The sequence below is a fragment of the Microcaecilia unicolor genome, chromosome 1, assembly GCF_901765095.1.
Source record: "Microcaecilia unicolor chromosome 1, aMicUni1.1, whole genome shotgun sequence".
NCBI lineage: Eukaryota > Metazoa > Chordata > Amphibia > Gymnophiona > Siphonopidae > Microcaecilia > Microcaecilia unicolor.
This window is the reverse complement of record NC_044031.1, coordinates 618925430-618944093: the sequence shown is the minus strand read 5'-3', so window position 1 is coordinate 618944093 and position 18664 is coordinate 618925430. Positions and strand designations below refer to the sequence as shown.

Below are 18664 nucleotides of genomic sequence, written 5' to 3'. Positions count from 1 at the left end.
GGTTTGAGTGGAACACTATCAGTAAAATAAGGACCAAATGATTGAAACTGGTTACACTGGGTCACCTAAAGGCGTGCAAATGTTTTCCCAATGGTTCCGGGTTTTTTTTTTTTTACATTATTATTTTGATTACTGAAACAGAAATAAAGTCTTTAAATGAACCAGTATTGCTGAACATTGACTGACCTTTTTTTTTTTTTTTTGGGGGGGGGGGGGGGGGGGATACATTTGTTTAATATAGGCTTAGTCTTTCAGAGATTATCATTGTTTGGTTTGATCAAATAAAAACCAGCACAGCCCATCCAGTCTGCATGCTGCACCACTATAGAAGGGTGAAGAAATAGCCATTTGAACTTCAGGTATGTCACCTAGTCCTAGTAGCGGCAGGAGGGCAGAGCCAAGCATCCAGTTTCAGAATGACACAGGAGTAACTGCAAAACAGAAAAGTGACATAAGCACAAGCAAACAACTAGTCCCAAAATGTTTATTAACTTCTTGAGGTGCTGCCTTTCTGTAGTACAATCAAAGCGGTTTATATATTACACACTGATGATTTCTCTGGGTCTAGTGGGTAGCATTAAAAACCTATCTACTCTCAAAGGCTGCTGATGGAACACAAGATGTTAAGAATGACACACCGCTGAAATACTGATTGTAACTTTTTTTTTTCTCTTTCTACTGAAATTATTGTAATTGCTTTGTTTCATTCTTGTTTTACCTTGGTATTGTAAACCATATTTTTTAAGGATGTAAGGCGGTATAATAAATACTCAATGCATTAAGTGCCTCGCTATATAATATGTATGAGGCTTGTTTTTCACCTTAGAGTTTGGGATAGCACTACCTGGCAGTCAGTTAGTTAGTACTATAGGTGTCCTTGCATCTATGGGTTTTACTTATTACTTTTTTGAATTCTCTGAGGGCACTTAAAAGACTCTCCAGTATGAAACAGCCCTCAAACAGGAATACAGAAAGGGATACATTTCACACAAGTTAAAAGTGGAAGCTCCATAACATATTCATATTTCAAACTGCCATAACAATCCCACTCCAACTTCCAAGGGCTTCTTCAAAGAGCATCACAGATGTCACAAGGCAGCACCGCTCATCCCATATTCCTCCAGTATCAAGAATTTGAAATGTTTTGAGGATTGTTTCACACTGGAGAGTCTTAATTGCCCTCAGAGAATGCTGAGATGGTGAAATTGGTGAATTAATAAAAGTTTTTCTATTTTTTTTTCTGCAGAATCGAGGTTACCAGGTAGTGTCTAGGTTTTTTGTTTTTAGAATTTAACCTGAGAGCGCTGGACTGTGACTTGCTTGTTTGTAATTGTACAGGGGCTTTAAAGCTTGGACTATTATTGGGGGACATAAAAGGGGATTGTTTCCAGATAGAGACAGGGTGGGTTTCCTCCTAAGAAACGCTTGCCCAACTTGGAGGCCTGTCTGTGATTTTTTTTTTTACTCCTCATGCTTCCAACAGTGGCCCTTCAGAATCAAAGCAACAGGAGCCAAAATCATTGGAACAGAGTCTACAACTAATGGAATGCAGGATGATGCATTAAGGTAAAATGTATTTGCAAAAGATTAGATCTTGTGGACACAACTTCTACTGAAGTCACAGAAATAAAATCTGACACCACAGCAGCAGAGTCTAGATCAGATGCTGCTGAAAGAAAAATAGGTTCATTAGTCAAACTCACATATAGAACACAATTCCTGAGGGCACAGGTCTCCTTATTTCTTCTCTATTAGATTGTAAGCTCTTTGAGCAGGGACTGTCTTTCTTCTATGTTTGTGCAGCGCTGCGTACGCCTTGTAGCGCTATAGAAATGCTAAATAGTAGTAGTAGTAGTAGTTATCAGAAGAGCAGGATTCAAAATTGAGACTAGGATCCAGATCTAAGTCACATTCCCCAATTACTGGTAGACAATAGAATGTTCCTTGTAGGAAAAAGCCCAAATGTGACTAAGATCCTTCAGTGCTAGTTAGGTTTTTCCTGAAAAGTCCTGTAGGGGCAAGACCCCTGCCTATATAACTACAGCAAGAACTTGGTTTAACCTCAGCACCAGATGCTTCAAGCCATGTATCAGTGCACCATGAACTGTGACCTCATTTTGTTAAGGTCTACAGTCTCAAAGAAGGCTGTTATTCTCCACAAGTTCGTTCAAGGACTGCTCTGATCACCTGACATGGATTGTACCGAGAACTCAGGTCAGGTCGACCCAGTCTTGGGGAGCCAGAGCACCCATGTCACTAGTTTATTTGGAGTCTGGGTTCTTGGAAATTTACCCTCAATGATGTAACCTGGACATCTCTGTGTTTTACAGGGTCAGAAGATCCAGAACATATGGAGAAACTTGTCTGTCTTCAAGGATAATGCCTCTACCAGACTTGTATAAAGATGCATTGGGAACCAAGGAGCTGTTGAATGTTTTTTCCATTTGGCCTGATTTACCACTGTTCAGGTTTCTACTACTACTACTACTTAGCATTTCTATAGCGCTGCCAGGGTTACGCAGCGCTGTACAAGTTTAGACATGGGGAAGGACAGTCCCTGCTCAAGAGAGCTTACAATCTAACTGTAACAAGCTATGTAGCCAGTGTAGGTATCAGGAAAGGGGAAGGTGGTTAGGCGCCAAAAGCAAGGGAGAAGAGATGGGCCTTGAGTAAGGACTTGAAAATGGGCAGGGAGGGCGCACGGCGTATGGGCTCAGGAAGTCTGTTCCAGGCATAAGGTGATGCGAGGCAGAAGGGGCGGAGTCTGGAGTTAGCGGTGGTGGAGAAGGGTACAGATAGGAGTGATTTTTCCTGACAGCGGAGGTTACAGGTGGGAACATACGGGGAGAGGAGGGTAGAGAGGTAATGGGGGGCTGCAGATTGAGTGCACTTGAAGGTCAATAGGAGAAGCTTGAACTGTATACGGTAGCGGATCGGGAGCCAGTGAAGCGACTTGAGGAGAGGGGTGATATGAGAGTATCGGTTCACGCGGTAGATAAGACTTGCGGCGGAACTTTGGACAGAGTGAAGGGGGGATAGGTGGCTAAGCGGGAGGCCAGCGAGGAGAAGGTTGCAATAGTCAAGACGAGAGGTAACGAGCGAGTGGACGAGGGTTCGGGTGGTCTGTTCAAAAAGGAATGAGCGAATTTTGCTAATATTATAGAGGAAGAAGCGACAGGTCTTAGCTGTCAGCTGGATATGGGCAGAGAAGGAGAGGGAGGAGTCGAAAATGACTCCGAGATTGCGGGCTGAAGAGACGGGGAGGAAGAGGGCTTTGCCAACAGAGACGGAAAGTGGGGGAAGAGGAGAAGAGGGTTTGGGTGGAAAGACAAGGAGTTCAGTCTTTGCCATGTTCAGTTTCAGATGCCGGTTGGACATCCAGGCAGCGATGTCTGAAAGGCAGGCCGAAACTTTGGTCTGGGTTTCGACTGTGATGTCGGGAGTGGAGAGGTAAAGCTGGGTGTCATCAGCATAGAGATGGTATTGGAATCCATGTGATGAGATCAACGAGCCCAGGGAAGAGGTGTATATCGAGAAAAGCGGTCCAAGGACAGATCCTTGAGGGACCCCGACAGAGAGAGGGACGGGGGTGGAAGAAGAGCCGTTAGTAAATACTCTGAAGGTGCGTTGGGAAAGATACGAGGAGAACCAGGAGAGGACGGAGCCCTGGAATCCAAATGAGGACAGTGTGTCAAGAAGTAAATTATGATTGACGGTGTCAAAGGCGGCAGATAGGTCGAGGAGGATGAGGATGGAATAGTGACCTTTGGATTTGGCAAGGAACAGGTCATTGCAGACTTTAGAGAGTGCTGTTTCTGTTGAGTGTAGTGGGCGAAAGCCGGATTGAAGCGGGTCGAGGACGGCCTGAGAGGAGAGGAAGTCAAGGCAGCGGCTGTGGACAGCACGTTCAAGTAAGAACCTTTTCCCTGACCTACCTCACTTGTACACATCTGGTGTTCAGGCAGCCATCTGTGGTGAGGACCATGCTTAGTCATTCGTGTTTTTACTTATGGTGGTTTCACCTACTTGTGAATAAATAGCCTTTATTTTTATAATAATTGGTCAGTTCCCAGAGCAAAGAGAACTTGGATTTGTACGATTTCTAGGAAGGGGTTTTAGAATTCTGGATAATAGCTACCATTACACAATTTGTCCTTCCCGCTTTTATAGTGCATACAAGAGCACTAATCCAGGTCTTGAAACATTGCTTCCAGTGTCTCAACAGGCTCAGGCTTGTTCTTTGGAAATAGTCACTATAGAGTACCCTCCTGAGATACAGACTTTGGAGCAAATGAACAAATAGTATTGGAAAGTTCCTCCTGCTGGCAATAGTCATACAAGCTGTAGGCAGAGTTAATGGCTCACACTCTATGTACACAGAGGCAAGAAGCAACTAGTAACAAGGACAGGTGTGCCCTTTGCAAATTCAGGCTCTGGTGCAGAAGTCAGGGCACAGGCTGGCTGTGGCTTAGCATGGTACCAGCTGTACCAGATTCCCCTCCTACAAGGTACTTAGCAATTCTGCAAGTGCTCAAATCTTTTGCTTCATAAGCTCCATGAATGCTAAGAGTGCCTTCATTTTAGACACAACTGGAGCTCCCCTAACTGCAAGCATTTACATAGTAACATAGTAAATGACGATAAAGACCTGTACGATCCATCCAGTCTGCCCAACAAAATAAACTCATTTTACATGGTATGTGATACTTTAGATGTATACCTGAGTTTGATTTGTCTTTGCCTTTCTCAGGGCACAGACCGTAGAAGTCTGCCCAGTACTGGTCTGGTACTAAGTTCTGAAGCTAACATCAAAGCCCCTTAAAATTTACACTCCAGCCCATCCCTATCTATTCAGTCACAATCAGGGCGTAGACAGTAGAAGTCTGCCCAGCTCCCGTTTTGTTTCCAATTACCAGCGTTGCCACCCAATCTCCGCTAAGATTCCACAGAACCATTCCTTCTAAACAGGATTCCTTTGTGTTTATTCCACACAGGTTTGAATTCCATTACCATTTTCATCTCCAACACCCCCCGCGAGAAGGCATTCCACATATCCACCACCCTCTCTGTGAAAAAATACTTCCCGACATTAGTCCTGAGTCTGCCCCCCTTCAACCTCAATTCATGTCCTCTATTTCTACCGCCTTCCCGTCTCCGGATAAGGTTCGTTTGTGGATTAATACCTTTGAAATATTTAAACTTCTGTATCATATCACCCGTTTCTCCTTTCCTCCAAGGTATACATGTTCAGGTCAGTAAGTCTCTCCTCGTATGGTTTGCAACGCAAATCCCATACCATTTTCGTAGCTTTTCTTTGCACCGCTTCCAGTCTTTAAAATCTTTAGCAAGATACGGCCTCCAAAACTGAACACAATACTCCAAGTGGGGCCTCCCAATGACTTGTAGAGGGGCATCAACACCTCCTTTCTTCTGCTAGTTATGCCCCTCTCTACGCAGCCTAGCATCCTTCTGGCCACGGCCGTCAACTTGTTGCACTGTTTCTTCACCTTCAGATCCTCCGACACCAACACCCCAAGGTCTCTCTCCTGAGTCGAGCTTACTAATCTCTCCCCCCCTATCCAGTATCTCTCTTATGGGTTTCCGCACCCCAAGTTCATCACTCTATACTTTTTGGCATTAAATTTTAACTGTTTCAAATATAGGAAATTACTTTACATTAGAGTACGATATTACATATAGTCAATACAAAAGTACTCCAACACTACTATTCTACATATTTATTTAATGAAGAATAAATGTGCATATATCATCCATATATTAATATGTTTCCATAGGAAGTCTAACTTGTCAGCCTTTCACACCATCAACCACACTCACATATCCAAACATATCGCCAATTGTATACTTGACATGTTATGTGTTATACATTCTAACACAATAATCATATATATATATATTAGCAACTTGCTAAGCAGTCGCTAAAAGCAGAACCAACTTGCTTCAATTGGAGAAAGATGAGTTTTCAGTTTATAAAGGAGTCTCAAAATGGCCTCAGTAATAACTACAAAGTCCTGCGTTGTAACAAAGTATCAACGCTACATCACCAGTCCTGGGCTGTAACAAAAAATCAATGCCGCTAGTTCTTGACGTTCTACTGGGCTTACACGTATGACAACAGTGTCTGGCTTGAAGAAAGCTTCCAGAGGAAACCAAGTTACATAACCTAATCGATTATGTTAAATTCCACTAGTTCCTGAATGCGAGACTGCATTTCGTTCTTTACTTCATCAGAAGGACCACCACCCAGCACGCACACTATCTCTCTCTCTCTCCTCCCCTCCCTTCTTTAATTCTTCCATCCCCTATTTCCAGCATCTGTCTAATACCCCCCCCCCCCCACATCACTCTCTCTTTTCTTTCCGCTGCTGCAGTCCCCCCTCCCCCCTGCATCACACACTCTATCACTTTCTCTTTTCCCTGCCATGGTCTGCATTCTCATTCTGTTTTGTCTCAGGGTCTCACTTTCTCTTTTCCCCCACCGCAGTCCCCCTCCTCCCCAGCATCATTCTCTCTCAATTTCTCTTCTACCTGCTGTGGTTCCCTCCCCAGCATCACTCTCTCTCTCACCGTGGTCTCCCTCCCCCCTCCGCATCATACTTTCTCTCTTTTCCTCCTCCTCGCCTCATTTTCATTTTGTCCCGGGGTCTCACCTGGCAGTAGTTCTTCAAGGTGCAGCAGAAGGATGAGCAGCTCTTTCTCCCTGACTCACTCACCCAAAGCCTCTGTAGCAGAAAGTTCCACCCCCTCTGACAGAACTTCCTGTTACAGACAGAGGCATGGAGTGCGAAGAGGAAGGGGCTGCTGAAGAATCGGAGAGGTAATGTCCCAGCAGGGGAAAAAAAAAAAAGGAAGAAAGACTTGGCCAAGCGCAGAGTTAACTCACGGCAAAAACTTTAACGCATTAATCGTGTTATTAACGCGTTAAATGTACAACCCTTATATAATTTTTGCTCAGGATTTAAAAAGGAAAGGGGGTAGGATTTGATATTCCACCTTTCTGTGGTTACAATCAAAGCACTTTACATATTAAATGCAGGTACTAATTTGCACCTGAGGCAATAGAGGATTAAGTGACTTGCCCAGAATCACAAGGAGCTGTAGTGGGAATCAAACCCAGTTCCCCTGATTCTGAGGTCACTGCACTAACCATTAGGCTACATCTCCACTCCAAAAAATTTTAAGCCTAATACCATTAAGAGCCAGAGGTTTGGTGTACCGACTGCACAGACCTGCCTCAATGACTCAGAGTTGATTAGTGAGCTTACCCTTCAGAGAATGCAGGTCACTTTGTTTAGGGCACAGCTTTTGGAATCTTGCACATCTCACATGAAATCCAAGTACTGAATCTTCAAAGACCGCTGGAATGCTAGGGTCCCTGCGGCCAGGACACAGTCCAGTGCTGCTTCTTTCCTAAGTACCAGCAGTGCTTCCGTTTTCACAGTGGACAGTAGGCCAGCTGCACTCAGTGCCATGCTGCCCAGAATCCCATATGCATTTCCAGTAAAGATGGATACTATAAGGATGCTGACTGAGGTGGTCGCAATTACAGCATAAGCCATCATAGTTCTGCCATCCTCGGTGAAATACTCAAAACCTGCAGCCAGAAGCACACCACCTCCAAGGATGGTGTTGGCAGTGCTGTGATCACCACTCAGCCAGTGGAATCCAAAAGCGAGCAACGGGAGGCCGATGACTGTGAATATCCAGCTAGCAGCTGGGAGGAGGTCTTCCAGGTTCAGTCCTACTGGGTTAAAGAGGCAGTAAGCTGATCTCAGGACTGAAGTGAGAGCCTGCAGGAGAAACCCAGCAGCAGCCCCTCGATTCACCTGTAGAAAGAGATGAGGAGGGGGTGGAGACAATGTGAGAAAAAAAAATTAACCAATTTTAATCCAGCTGTTTAGAAATTAATGAACTAAAACTGAAAAGACTGGCTTACTCTGCAATAAGAAACAGCAGCCAGGTTTGTCTGGCAGATTTCAAGTACAGACATAAGTCCTATCTCAAAAAATGTTTTTCTTTAAGCTGCTGAATTTATTTAACAATACTTGATTTACAGCCCATCACAAAGTATCAGTGCAGCTAGATGGTTTACAGCAGCTAATTAGAAACATGAAAAAGAGGAGAAAGGGGAAAAAGAGGGTGGGGAAAGGTGGAGAGGTGTGGGAACAGCCAAATGACTGCTGAAAAGCCATGTCTTGATCAGATTTCTGAAAAGAGAATTCAAGTCATAGGGCAAGGGGGAAATCAGTTACAGAGTTTTAAGCTGCCAGACAGACCCATGCGCATAGCTGGGTCTATCTGGTAGGCTATGAAGGGGACCTAGGAGACTTGACTACTAGTGCTGTTGCTTTTAGATTATTCTAGAGCTTTATGGTTAGACATAAGAAATGGGGGTGCTAGAGGAACTAAGTGAAAGGATTCATCTACAGAAGATGGTGGAGTACCAAAGAGGAATCAAAGTAAACAGAGACTGGGTAATACAGATACTATAAGCAAAAATCACTAGTAAGTACCACTTAAGTCAAACAAGTCACTTTATTAAACCTTGACATGGGCCACGTTTCACCCTCAGGCTGTGTCAGGGGTACAACTAAAAGAAAAATAAATAATACACCTATAAAAACACACATATATACATATAAATGGTATCCATTTCAAATAAAATACATATCTATATATCTTATTCAGATAATATATAAAGTAATATATCTTTAAAACAATTCTCAGAAGAATCTTCCTGTCATAGCTCCACGAAATTCATGTATCTATTAAATACATTTCATAATAACTACCATTCATTTGCTAAGAGTTCTTTTGAAATTAAGGGGGTCTTTTACCAAACAGCGGTAAAAGGGGTCCTGCGGTGGTGAATGGGTTGGCCATGCACCGAGGCCCTCTTTTACCACTGCCGGTAAAAGTTTTTTTTTTTTTCTCTTAAGGAAGGAAATGGCTGTGTGGTAAGTTAAACACTTGCCACGCAGCCATTTCCTGGGGGAGCCTTTACTGCCTCCTATTTAGCAAGTGGTAACTGGGCAATGTACAGTGCTGCCCGATTATGGCTTGGCATGCCCCTGGTGCTAGAAAATTTTAAAACATTTTCCAGCACTGGAATTGGCACGCGACAGGAGTCGGAACGACAGTAGGGCCAAATCACCGTGCGCAAAGCCGGTGCTATTGCCCTTTTGTAAAAGGGCCCCTACATCATCATTAAGGAGAACTATATAGATGATAAATCTCAGAAATATCCCTATATCAGTTTACATAACATTAAACACAATTATAAATAAATATCTCATAATTCAGAATCATACCATCTTTGATATATTAAAAGGATCAAAATAAAAAATAAAGATAATTTTCTAAAAATAAAAAAAAGAAACCTGTATCAAATTTCATAGGTAAAATAACTTCTAAATCTTCATTTCAACTAAACCAATTAATATAGAAAGAGTTTATGAACTGATATAGATATTATGAGTTTTACTAACTTAGGGGTCCTTTTACTAAAGCTTATTGTGTGCTAATAGACAGTAGTATTTTCTACGTGACACATGGCCTATACGCATAAAATAGGACGTCCAGCATTTAGCACACGTTAATTCCATTAGCGCACTCTAAGCTTTAGTAAAAGGGCCCCTTAAATTGCAGATTCCAAATAATTAATACGTCAGCTTAATGGAACAGCTGAAGACAAAAAATTGTTCTTTAATGATGCAAGTTTAAAATAACCTAAAAGCAAAGACATGAGTCATCGGAGAGGCCAGTGCTAGTTTTAGGCACTATTATGGATGGCTGTCTCAATTCGTGATGTTAGAAGGAGGTCCTGTCTTAGCCTACATCTAGCCTCCACTTTCACGGAATGTGGCTGAGGGCATATGGCCGAAGGGGCGGGATTGAAAGGGCACATTCCATCCCTTTGGAGCAACTGAGGGGCTATGAATGCAGAACTCTGCTCCTTTCCGATGGGAAAGTGTTAAGGGTGGAAAGAGCAGACTGATAAAGCAGAGTAAGTGAACCTACTCCGCCCTGCTTCATCAGGCACAATGAGCACTGTTCTTAACCCAGACGTTTTGAATTCCGCTTGTGAACGAACCCCACCCTTACAATCTGAATGAATATAGGAGATGTCTAGAACATCACAAGTAGAGGGAAATTTAACCCTCAGGTATCAAACCAACGGACGGCTTTCCTTCCAATCTTAGGGGTCATTTTACTAGGGTACGCTAGCGTTTTTAGTATGTGCTAAAAGCTAGAGATGCCCATGTACATGTATATGTTTTTATATGTGTAGTATTTATTTTTATTTTAGTTGAACCCCTGACACAACCTGAGGGAAAAATGTGGCCACAATGGGTTTTAATAAAGTGACTCAACTTATTTGGCATCCTAGGTAAAGAGACCTTGCAGGTTGTTGCACTCTGTGGCTGGGCATATATCCTACCAATGTGAACAGCATAACTGGGTAAAATGGTTGGGCCAGGTTGTCTTTCTACCACCATCTACTCTTACTGTGTAAAGATGATTCAAAGCCACTGATCATCATAGTTTGCTATACCAGGGCCATAGCCTGCAATGCCCAGACCAAAAGATACTCGAAGCAGCCTCCTACAGAAGACAGTAAATGATGGCAGATAAATAAGACAAGATGGCCAGTCCAGTCTATCCAGCAGTGACTGGTCTGCTTTGGGTAGCTACTTATACACCTTTTCATACAGAACCAGACAACAACGTCCTCCCCCTCTCCCGCCTTTCTGTGATCCTCATGCAACCTTTTAAGATTTTAAACTGCTCCTACATATGGGATACCCCCAATGTATTTTCATAGATTTGATGGAATCATACCAGTGCTCTTTTGGACTATAATTGTTATTCTGTAAAACAAAACCCAAAAACAAGAACCACAGACAGGAATAGAACCCAAGCCTCACAAAACTCACCAGATGCAAGAACAAGAGGCGAAGTTGAAAATAGTACCTTGCCCTCCTGCACAGCAGAGGCTCAATCTGTGCATAGAATACTTTATTTTCATTTCTTTCTAAATGACCATAATACATTATGCACTTGATAATTTGCATCTCCCTTCTTATCACCGTGTACCTGGAAGGCCATGCCCAACTAACCTCAGTGCGCTTCTTACCTGATAAGTGCCCTTGGTGGCGCCCAAAGAGACTATAAACAGCAGGATATGTGAAACGATGACACTCAGCTCACAGCACTTATCTGTCATTGAGAGAGATTCCCTGTGGAGTAACAGTCTCACTGAGAAGTCATTGATTCCTCAAGCTTATTAATGCTCTATGTTTTCATTTTTTTAATTATAAGAGATCATGCAATTTATTTAACTGTGCACCATTATCATATTTTTATTATGTTAACTTGCTTACAGATCATGAATCTAAGGCAAAGAATCAAGTATAGCAATAAACTAAAAACTGTAATTTCAGTCTGTGATTTTCCCCTCTCCTGGAACAACAGGCTACATAGTGCTGTGCTATGCTCGATTCCCTCCACTCCCCCCCCCCACCCCATGCTGCATATTAGGGTGGAGGCCATCAGTGTACCAAGTTCTGAAGGTACTGGGAAGGAAATAGGAGGTAAAAAAGGGTTGAGAGACCAGGTAAGATATTGGTCTGACCCAGTATGACATATGTTTATTTTTATAACATTTATTTATTATATACCACCTAGACCTAAGTGGTTTACAATTTCTTACAGGTACTAGCACTGTCCCAAATGTGCTCACAATTTAAGTATTATATTGTAGCTGGGGCAATGGAGACCTATTGTGACTTGCCCAGGGTCACAGGGAGCTGCAGAGGGAACTGAAGCTGGTTCCCCAAGTCTACAACCTGCAGCCCTAAACATTAGGCCACTCCTCCGCTCCTTAAATGGGTAGACTAGATATCCATTTTGGAATTTTTTTGCCATTATTCATTTTGCTACTAGAACTAATTCAGAGGATGCATATGAAAAGAGAGTTGAACACATAATAACTATGTAAACCCCAAATGAGAGATGAGCAGGGGTGACATGATGCAGACATTTCAATAATGTACTGCTACACAAGACAAAAAAAAAACTTTCTTAAAGGAAGCTGTAGAACTAAGGAACATAGTTTATTACAATAACTTGATATGCCACCTAACATTTAGTATATGCAAGCAGTTTACAAGGCTAGCTTAAGAATCCCCTAGGATGGCAATTTAAGAGTTAGCAAAGAGCAGCTGTAATGAGGGGAAAAAAACAGTCGCACAAACTCAAAAGAATCATTCGCATATACTCCACACTAAAGGGCCCTTTTACTAAGCAACAGTAAGCCTACTGTGGGCTTACCGCGCACCAATCTGGAGCTACCACCGGCCCAACACAAGTGCCGGCAGTAGTTCCCCCCCAAGCGCTCATTATTTGTAGCGCCAGTGGAAACATTCAAAAAATATTTCTACAGGTGGTTACCCAGGTTAGCACAGGAGCCCCTTATTGCCACCTCAACAGGTGGCAGTGTTCCCCGCCGCATGGCCATGCGGTAAGAGCAATCTTACTGCATGACCCCATGTCTTTTTTTCAGCCTTTTTACCTGCTGCAGTAACAAGGGCCTCAGTGAGTGGCAAAAATGGCCTCTGCTGCTAGCGCAGCACCGTTTTTACCGCAGCTTAATAAAAGAGCCCCTAATATTTGTAAAGGCTCATTCTAGGCTAGGTGGTGTTAAGGTGCTCATAATTGCTAAGTTTAAGTATCAAAATCTTGGGGGGGGGGGGGAGAGGGGCACTGGAAGAGCCTATTTGCCTACAAGTTAATTGAGGGGGGGCACAAGGCTAAAGGTTTGCCTTGAGTGTTATACCCTAGCACTGCTGGTGGTAATGAGGGAACACCAGTAATGGAGTTCAAAAAGGGATAAGAAATACACTTAGGATTACTAAACGACAAGAGGATGGAAAACACTAATGAAATGACTCCCACGCTTTCCGGGGGGGGGGGGGGGCGGGCTACAGACAGGTAACTTGCGCGGAATGCACTTCTCTACACAGTAATCCGCGCGGCATCGGTCCCCTCCCCGCTCCTGACCCAAGCAGGAAAGTGAAAAGGGGAAACGAGACAAGACCCCCAAACTCTACAACGCACGTAGAGTAGCCAGACCTCGACCCTTGTTGTCACCAGTATAGGAACTGGAAGCTCTCGCACTCACACCATTCAGACGCCACACCACAGTACCTTAAGTTCTACGCCAGCCTTCCAGGCAAGAGCAAAGCTCCATTTCCGGCACATCGCACGTTGTGACCCTCCTGCACAAGGGTAACCACCAGGGAGGTTAGATTGCGTACAGGAGGAGACGACATGACGTCAAAATGTTGAAGCCACTTAGCTTAGTCTATGTTTCCCCTTCCCCGCGCAAGTCGTCCTCCTCCTCCTTCTTCTGCGCAGTGCCAGTGCGTACACTCAAAACAAGCAAACAAACGTATGAGCTGCTACATCCACGGTTTCGTTCTTAATTGTTGGTAGCATTTTTATTTAATCTCACTTATATTTTCAAACATACCAGCTTGTGCAGTATACGGATGTACATAGAGGAAGTATAATAACTTTTCATAGGTAGAGGTAGTAATTTGTTATAAATCGTAATCAGTGTGTCATTTGGAGGGGCTGGTTATAGAGAGACCATAACGTGTTTTAATTGTGCACAGATTTTTTTTTTTCCTCCTGGTAAAGGGCCACTAAAACAGACATCATGTTATGAGAATCAAGTGCTCAACATTCAGAGTTTCTATCTATTTATTTATAGCAGTTATATCCCACATTAAACATGAATTAGGTTGAAACCTGGGAGCATTTAAAATCTTTTTTTCCCCCTGTGCTTAGATCAAATCAAAAGGGAAATACGGTTTGTGGGAACTTGCTCCTTTTGTTTTGTGGAATACAGTGGTATATTATAAAAATGCACTTAACATTGATCATTCCGAAGTCCAGAGTCAGTCTAAATGTGCCAACATTTTTCTGTGACATATATTTATTTCTTCAAGTGAATTTTGAACAACATTTTCTCAGTTATTATAACAACAGTTATGATGAATTCATCAATAAACAGGATATCCTCACTGAAATCTGGCCATGTATCACTGTATTGTATACAACATTGTAGAACAATGAGCACAAAATACAGCCTTTATTCGTGCTGTTTTCCACCAGCTACAATACTTTTTGAAGCTGTTTTAGTGATATTCAGTTTTGATTTCATATTTATATCTACATACTGAACGCTTTCAAATAAATTAAAAAGCTATCAATAAGATAACAATGTTTTTAAATCTACATTTTAAGGTATTGCCTATCCAACTGGAACAGCTTTTGACTTTTTACAGATGGACCACGCATAGGCAGTCCATTATTTTTAATAAACTTTTACTATTGCTTTCAATAGCATTTGCTATTGTTTTGGGTGTACTTGTGACTGCCTACTGCCAGCAAGCTCTGCCTACTGGCTTCAACCCATATAATGAGCTAGATAGCCTCATACTGTCTCCTGTCTCAATCTAACCTTCTTGGACTTTACCAAGGAGGTTGAAGAAAACAGGAGACAGGAGGATGATGTGAAAAAGTTGAAGCCACTTAGGTTAGCCTAAGTGCACACATATTCCTACACTGAGACAGACCAAAGGTCCATCAAGTCCAGTATCCTGTTTTCAAATACCTGGCAGCAGGTGAAAGCTTGGCTCTTCAACCAGGTCTTAAATGGAAGAAGTAACTAACTTGCTACTCTCACTCTAACACACAAGGAGTGACTCTTAGGCTCATTTTTGAAAGATGGACGTCCTCCCAAGGACGTCCAAATCGGTATAATCGAAACCCGATTTAGGACGTCCCCAACTGCACTCCGTCTCAGGGACAGCCAAAGTTCAAGGGGGCGTGTTGGAGGCATAGCGAAGGCGGGACTTGGGCATGCCAATCACTTGGACATCCTTGACCTATAATGGAAAAAAATCAAGGACGTCCCTGACGAACACTTGGACGTTTTCACCCAGACCTGTTTTTCTTATGACTAAGGCACAAAAAGGTGCCCGAAATGACCAGATGACCACCAGAAAGAATCGGGCATGACCCCTCATTACTCCCCCAGTGGTCACTAACCCCCTCCCAAAAAACATCTTTAAAAATATGTCGTGCCAGCCTCAGATGTCATACTCAGGTCCATGACAGCGCATGCAGGTCCCTGGAACAGTTTTAGTGGGTACTGCAGTGCACTTCAGACAGGTGGCCCCAGGCACATACCCCCCCCCCCCACCACCACCTGTTACATTTGTGGAGGAAACCGTGAGCTCTCCAAAACCCACCACAAATCCACTGTACCCATATATAGGTGCCCCACTTCACCCGTAAGGGCTATGGTAGTGGTGTACAGTTGTGGGTAGGGGTTTTGGGGGGGGGGCTCAGCACACAAGGTAAGGGAGCTATGTACCTGGGAGCAATTTTTGAAGTCCACTGCAGTGCCCCTAGGGTGCCTGGTTGGTGTCCTGGCATGTCAGGGGGACCAGTGCACTACGAATGCTGGCTCCTTCCACAACCAAATGGCTTGCATTTGGTCTTTTCTGACATGGACATCTTTGGTTTTGAAAATCGCTAAAAATCAGAAATGACCATGTCTAGGGATGTCCAAATCTAGGGACGGTGAAATTTAAGGATTTGGACGTCCCTGACGGTATTTTCGAAACGAAAAATGGACGTCCATCTTGTTTCGAAAATATGGGTTTCCCCGCCCCTAGATTTCGCCGGTTTGCAAGGACGTCCAAATCGCAACTTGGATGTCCCTTTCGAAAATACCTCTCTCTGCATATACTGCAGCAGGGCATGTTTATCTATGCCTACCCTAGCTGAGATAATATTTAACCATCTCTCCGTACTCATGTGCAACTTTCTTTAAATCAGTCACCTTGCTTTCTAACTCTTCCTACTGTCTTACCTAGCTATATGTTACACCTTTGCTTTACCCTTCACTATCAATTATAATGCTCAGATGGAAGAGGTTCCTCCCTACAGTTGCTGATCCATTAGTTCCCCTGAAGACACCAATACATTGGTGAAGCATGGTCCTTGTCGGGAACCATGAACATTGAATAATGGATATCGTATTTATGAAATCACAAATTTGAAATATAAAAGTTTCACTCCGACTTGAGGCTCAACACAGTTCCTGCATAGCAGTATCCCACTGACACTTGGATAACGACGCACCCGCCAGTGGCGTAGCCAGAAAGCAATTTTTGGGTGGGCCAGCAGGTTGGATGGGTGGGCACCCATGCTCTGTCCCTACCCCACTCCATGCTGGACCTCTATCTTACTCCCCACATGGTCCACATCTCTCTCCTTTCCCTTCAGCCATCCCCTGCATATCCAGCACCTATCCCAGCACCCCTTCTACATGTCCAGCACCTCACCTCCCCTTTCCCTCTAACCCCCCGCCCGCCCGCATATGCAGCTCCTCTCTCCTTCCCCCCTGTAAATCCAGCACCTCTCCGTCTCCCCTTCCCTGCAACCTCCCCCTGCAAGTCCAGTGCCTCCTCACCTCACAGTCTCCGTGTCCTACCCCCGCTGCAGCGCTTGCAATTTGCTATCTTCGGCAGCTGAGAGATGCAGCACGACGTCCTGCTCCGGGGCCTTCCCTCTGCCGCTCTTTTTTAACTTCCTGTTTACGCAGGGCGGAACGCACGTGGCAGAGGGAAGGTCCCGGAGTAGGACATCACGCTGCGTCTGTCAGCTGTGTCAGGCAGCGCACCGACGATAGCAAATTGCAAGCGCTGCCATGGGGGTGGAAAACAGAGACTGTGAGGTGAGGAGGCAGCGCCGATAGCATTAAAGGGAAGCGCTACGGTGGGGGTGGGAGAGGGTGTGAAGAGACACGTCGGTGACAGAGGTGTTGGGAGTTTCTCTGGATGGGCCTGAGCCCAAACTGGGCGGGCTCGGGCCCATCCAGGCCCACCCGTGGCTACGCCCCTGGCACCCGCTATAATCAACGCAAGTTAAGTAGATACCAGGTCATAAATTTTGGAAAGCTACATTTATAGACTGTTCTAGCTGGTATACTACCATATAATGGAGTGGAGGTAGGGAGTGCTATGATGGTGGCAATGGTGTTTTTACATATCTCAAGTCTTCAAGTTGCAGTAAAACACCAAATAAACTGAGCACAATTTGAATTTTTATTCACATATATATTTTTTGAACAATAAGTTTGCTTTACAAGACAAACATTTAGTTTAGGTTGTGATTTATTTTTTTTTCTTTGGTTTCTGTAAGAATTTCCAGTTAAAATTTAATGCCAAGAAGTGTAGAGTGATGCACTTGGGGTGTGGAAACCCAAAAGAGAGATACTGGATAGGAGGGGAGAGATTAGTAAGCTCGACTCAGGCGAGAGACCTTGGGGTGTTGGTGTCGGAGGATCTGAAGGTGAAGAAACAGTGCAACAAGGCAATGGCCGTGGCCAGAAGGATGCTAGGCTTGCTTAGAGAGGGGCATAACCAGCAGAAGAAAGGAAGTGTTGATGCTCCTCTACAAGTCGTTGGTGAGGCCCCACTTGGATTATTGTGTTCAGTTTTGGAGGCCATATCTTGCTAAAGATGTAAAAAGACTGGAAGCGGTGCAAAGAAAAGCTACAAAAATGGTATGGGATTTGCATTGCAAACCATACGAGGAGAGACTTACTGACCTGAACATGTATACCTTGGAGGAAATGAGAAACAGGGGTGATATGATACAGACGTTCAAATATTTGAAAGGTATTAATCCGCAAAAGAACCTTTTCCGGAGACGGGAAGGCGATAGAACTAGAGGACATGAATTTCGGTTGAAGGGGGGCAGACTCAGGACTAATGTCAGGAAGTATTTTTTCACGGAGGATGGTGGATATGTGGAATGCCCTCCTGCGGGAGGTGGTGGAGATGAAAAAGGTAATGGAATTCAAACATGCGTGGGATAAACACAAAGGAATCCTGTTTAGAAGGAATGGTTCCATAGAATCTTAGCGGAGATTGGGTGGCGACGCCGGTAATTGGAAACAAAACGGGAGCTGGGCAGACTTCTACGGTCTACGCCCTGATCGTGACTGAATAGATAGGGATGGGCTGGAGTGTAAATTTTAAGGGGCTTCGATGTTAGCTTCAGAACTTCGTACAAGAACAGTACTGGGCAGACTTGTACGGTCTGTGCCCTGAGAAAGGCAAGGACAAATCAAACTCGGGTATACATATAAAGTATCACATACCATGTAAAATGAGTTTATCTTGTTGGGCAGACTCGATGGACCATATAGGTATTTATCTGCCGTCATTTACTATGTTACTATACGTGTCTCTCTTTCTCTTTTTTTTTGTGATATGTAACTAATTCTTGGAACATGGACGTTATCAATGCGAACTACCATTAAGATGGGTTATTTTACTAGAAGTTGGGCTGTTTTAACATAGGGTCTCATTGCATAAAATGGGACCCTGTATTAAAATACATGGGCCTGGTATTCAGACCAGATGAGTTTGCCTGGCTAACCCATGGTCGGTGCTGAACCCGAATATTTAATGTCGGGCTGTTTCCAGTGACTGGCATTGAATATCTAGTTTATTTTTGGCCAGTTTGACTTTAACTGGCCAAACTGATATTCAGC

The 18664-nt window shown here is 43.8% G+C and overlaps 1 protein-coding gene across 5 annotated transcripts; it reads right to left on the bottom strand.

The window, feature by feature from the left end:
• Window positions 1-208: 208 nt before the first annotated feature.
• Window positions 209-13302, bottom strand: LOC115481121. 5 transcript variants are annotated; one of them, XM_030220163.1, is made up of 4 exons: window positions 13231-13302; window positions 11159-11261; window positions 7287-7847; window positions 209-431 (listed from the first exon to the last, which is right to left on the bottom strand). In XM_030220163.1, exons 2-3 carry the CDS (start codon window positions 11246-11248, stop codon window positions 7344-7346), a joined length of 594 nt encoding a protein of 197 aa, XP_030076023.1. In that variant the 5' UTR covers window positions 11249-11261; window positions 13231-13302; the 3' UTR covers window positions 209-431; window positions 7287-7343. The 5 variants fall into 5 exon arrangements, with proteins under 5 accessions (XP_030076023.1, XP_030076016.1, XP_030076032.1 ...); XM_030220156.1 differs by having other exon boundaries at window positions 13205-13242; XM_030220172.1 differs by lacking the exon at window positions 13231-13302 and adding an exon at window positions 13156-13227.
• Between the last annotated feature and the right edge of the window lie 5362 nt (window positions 13303-18664).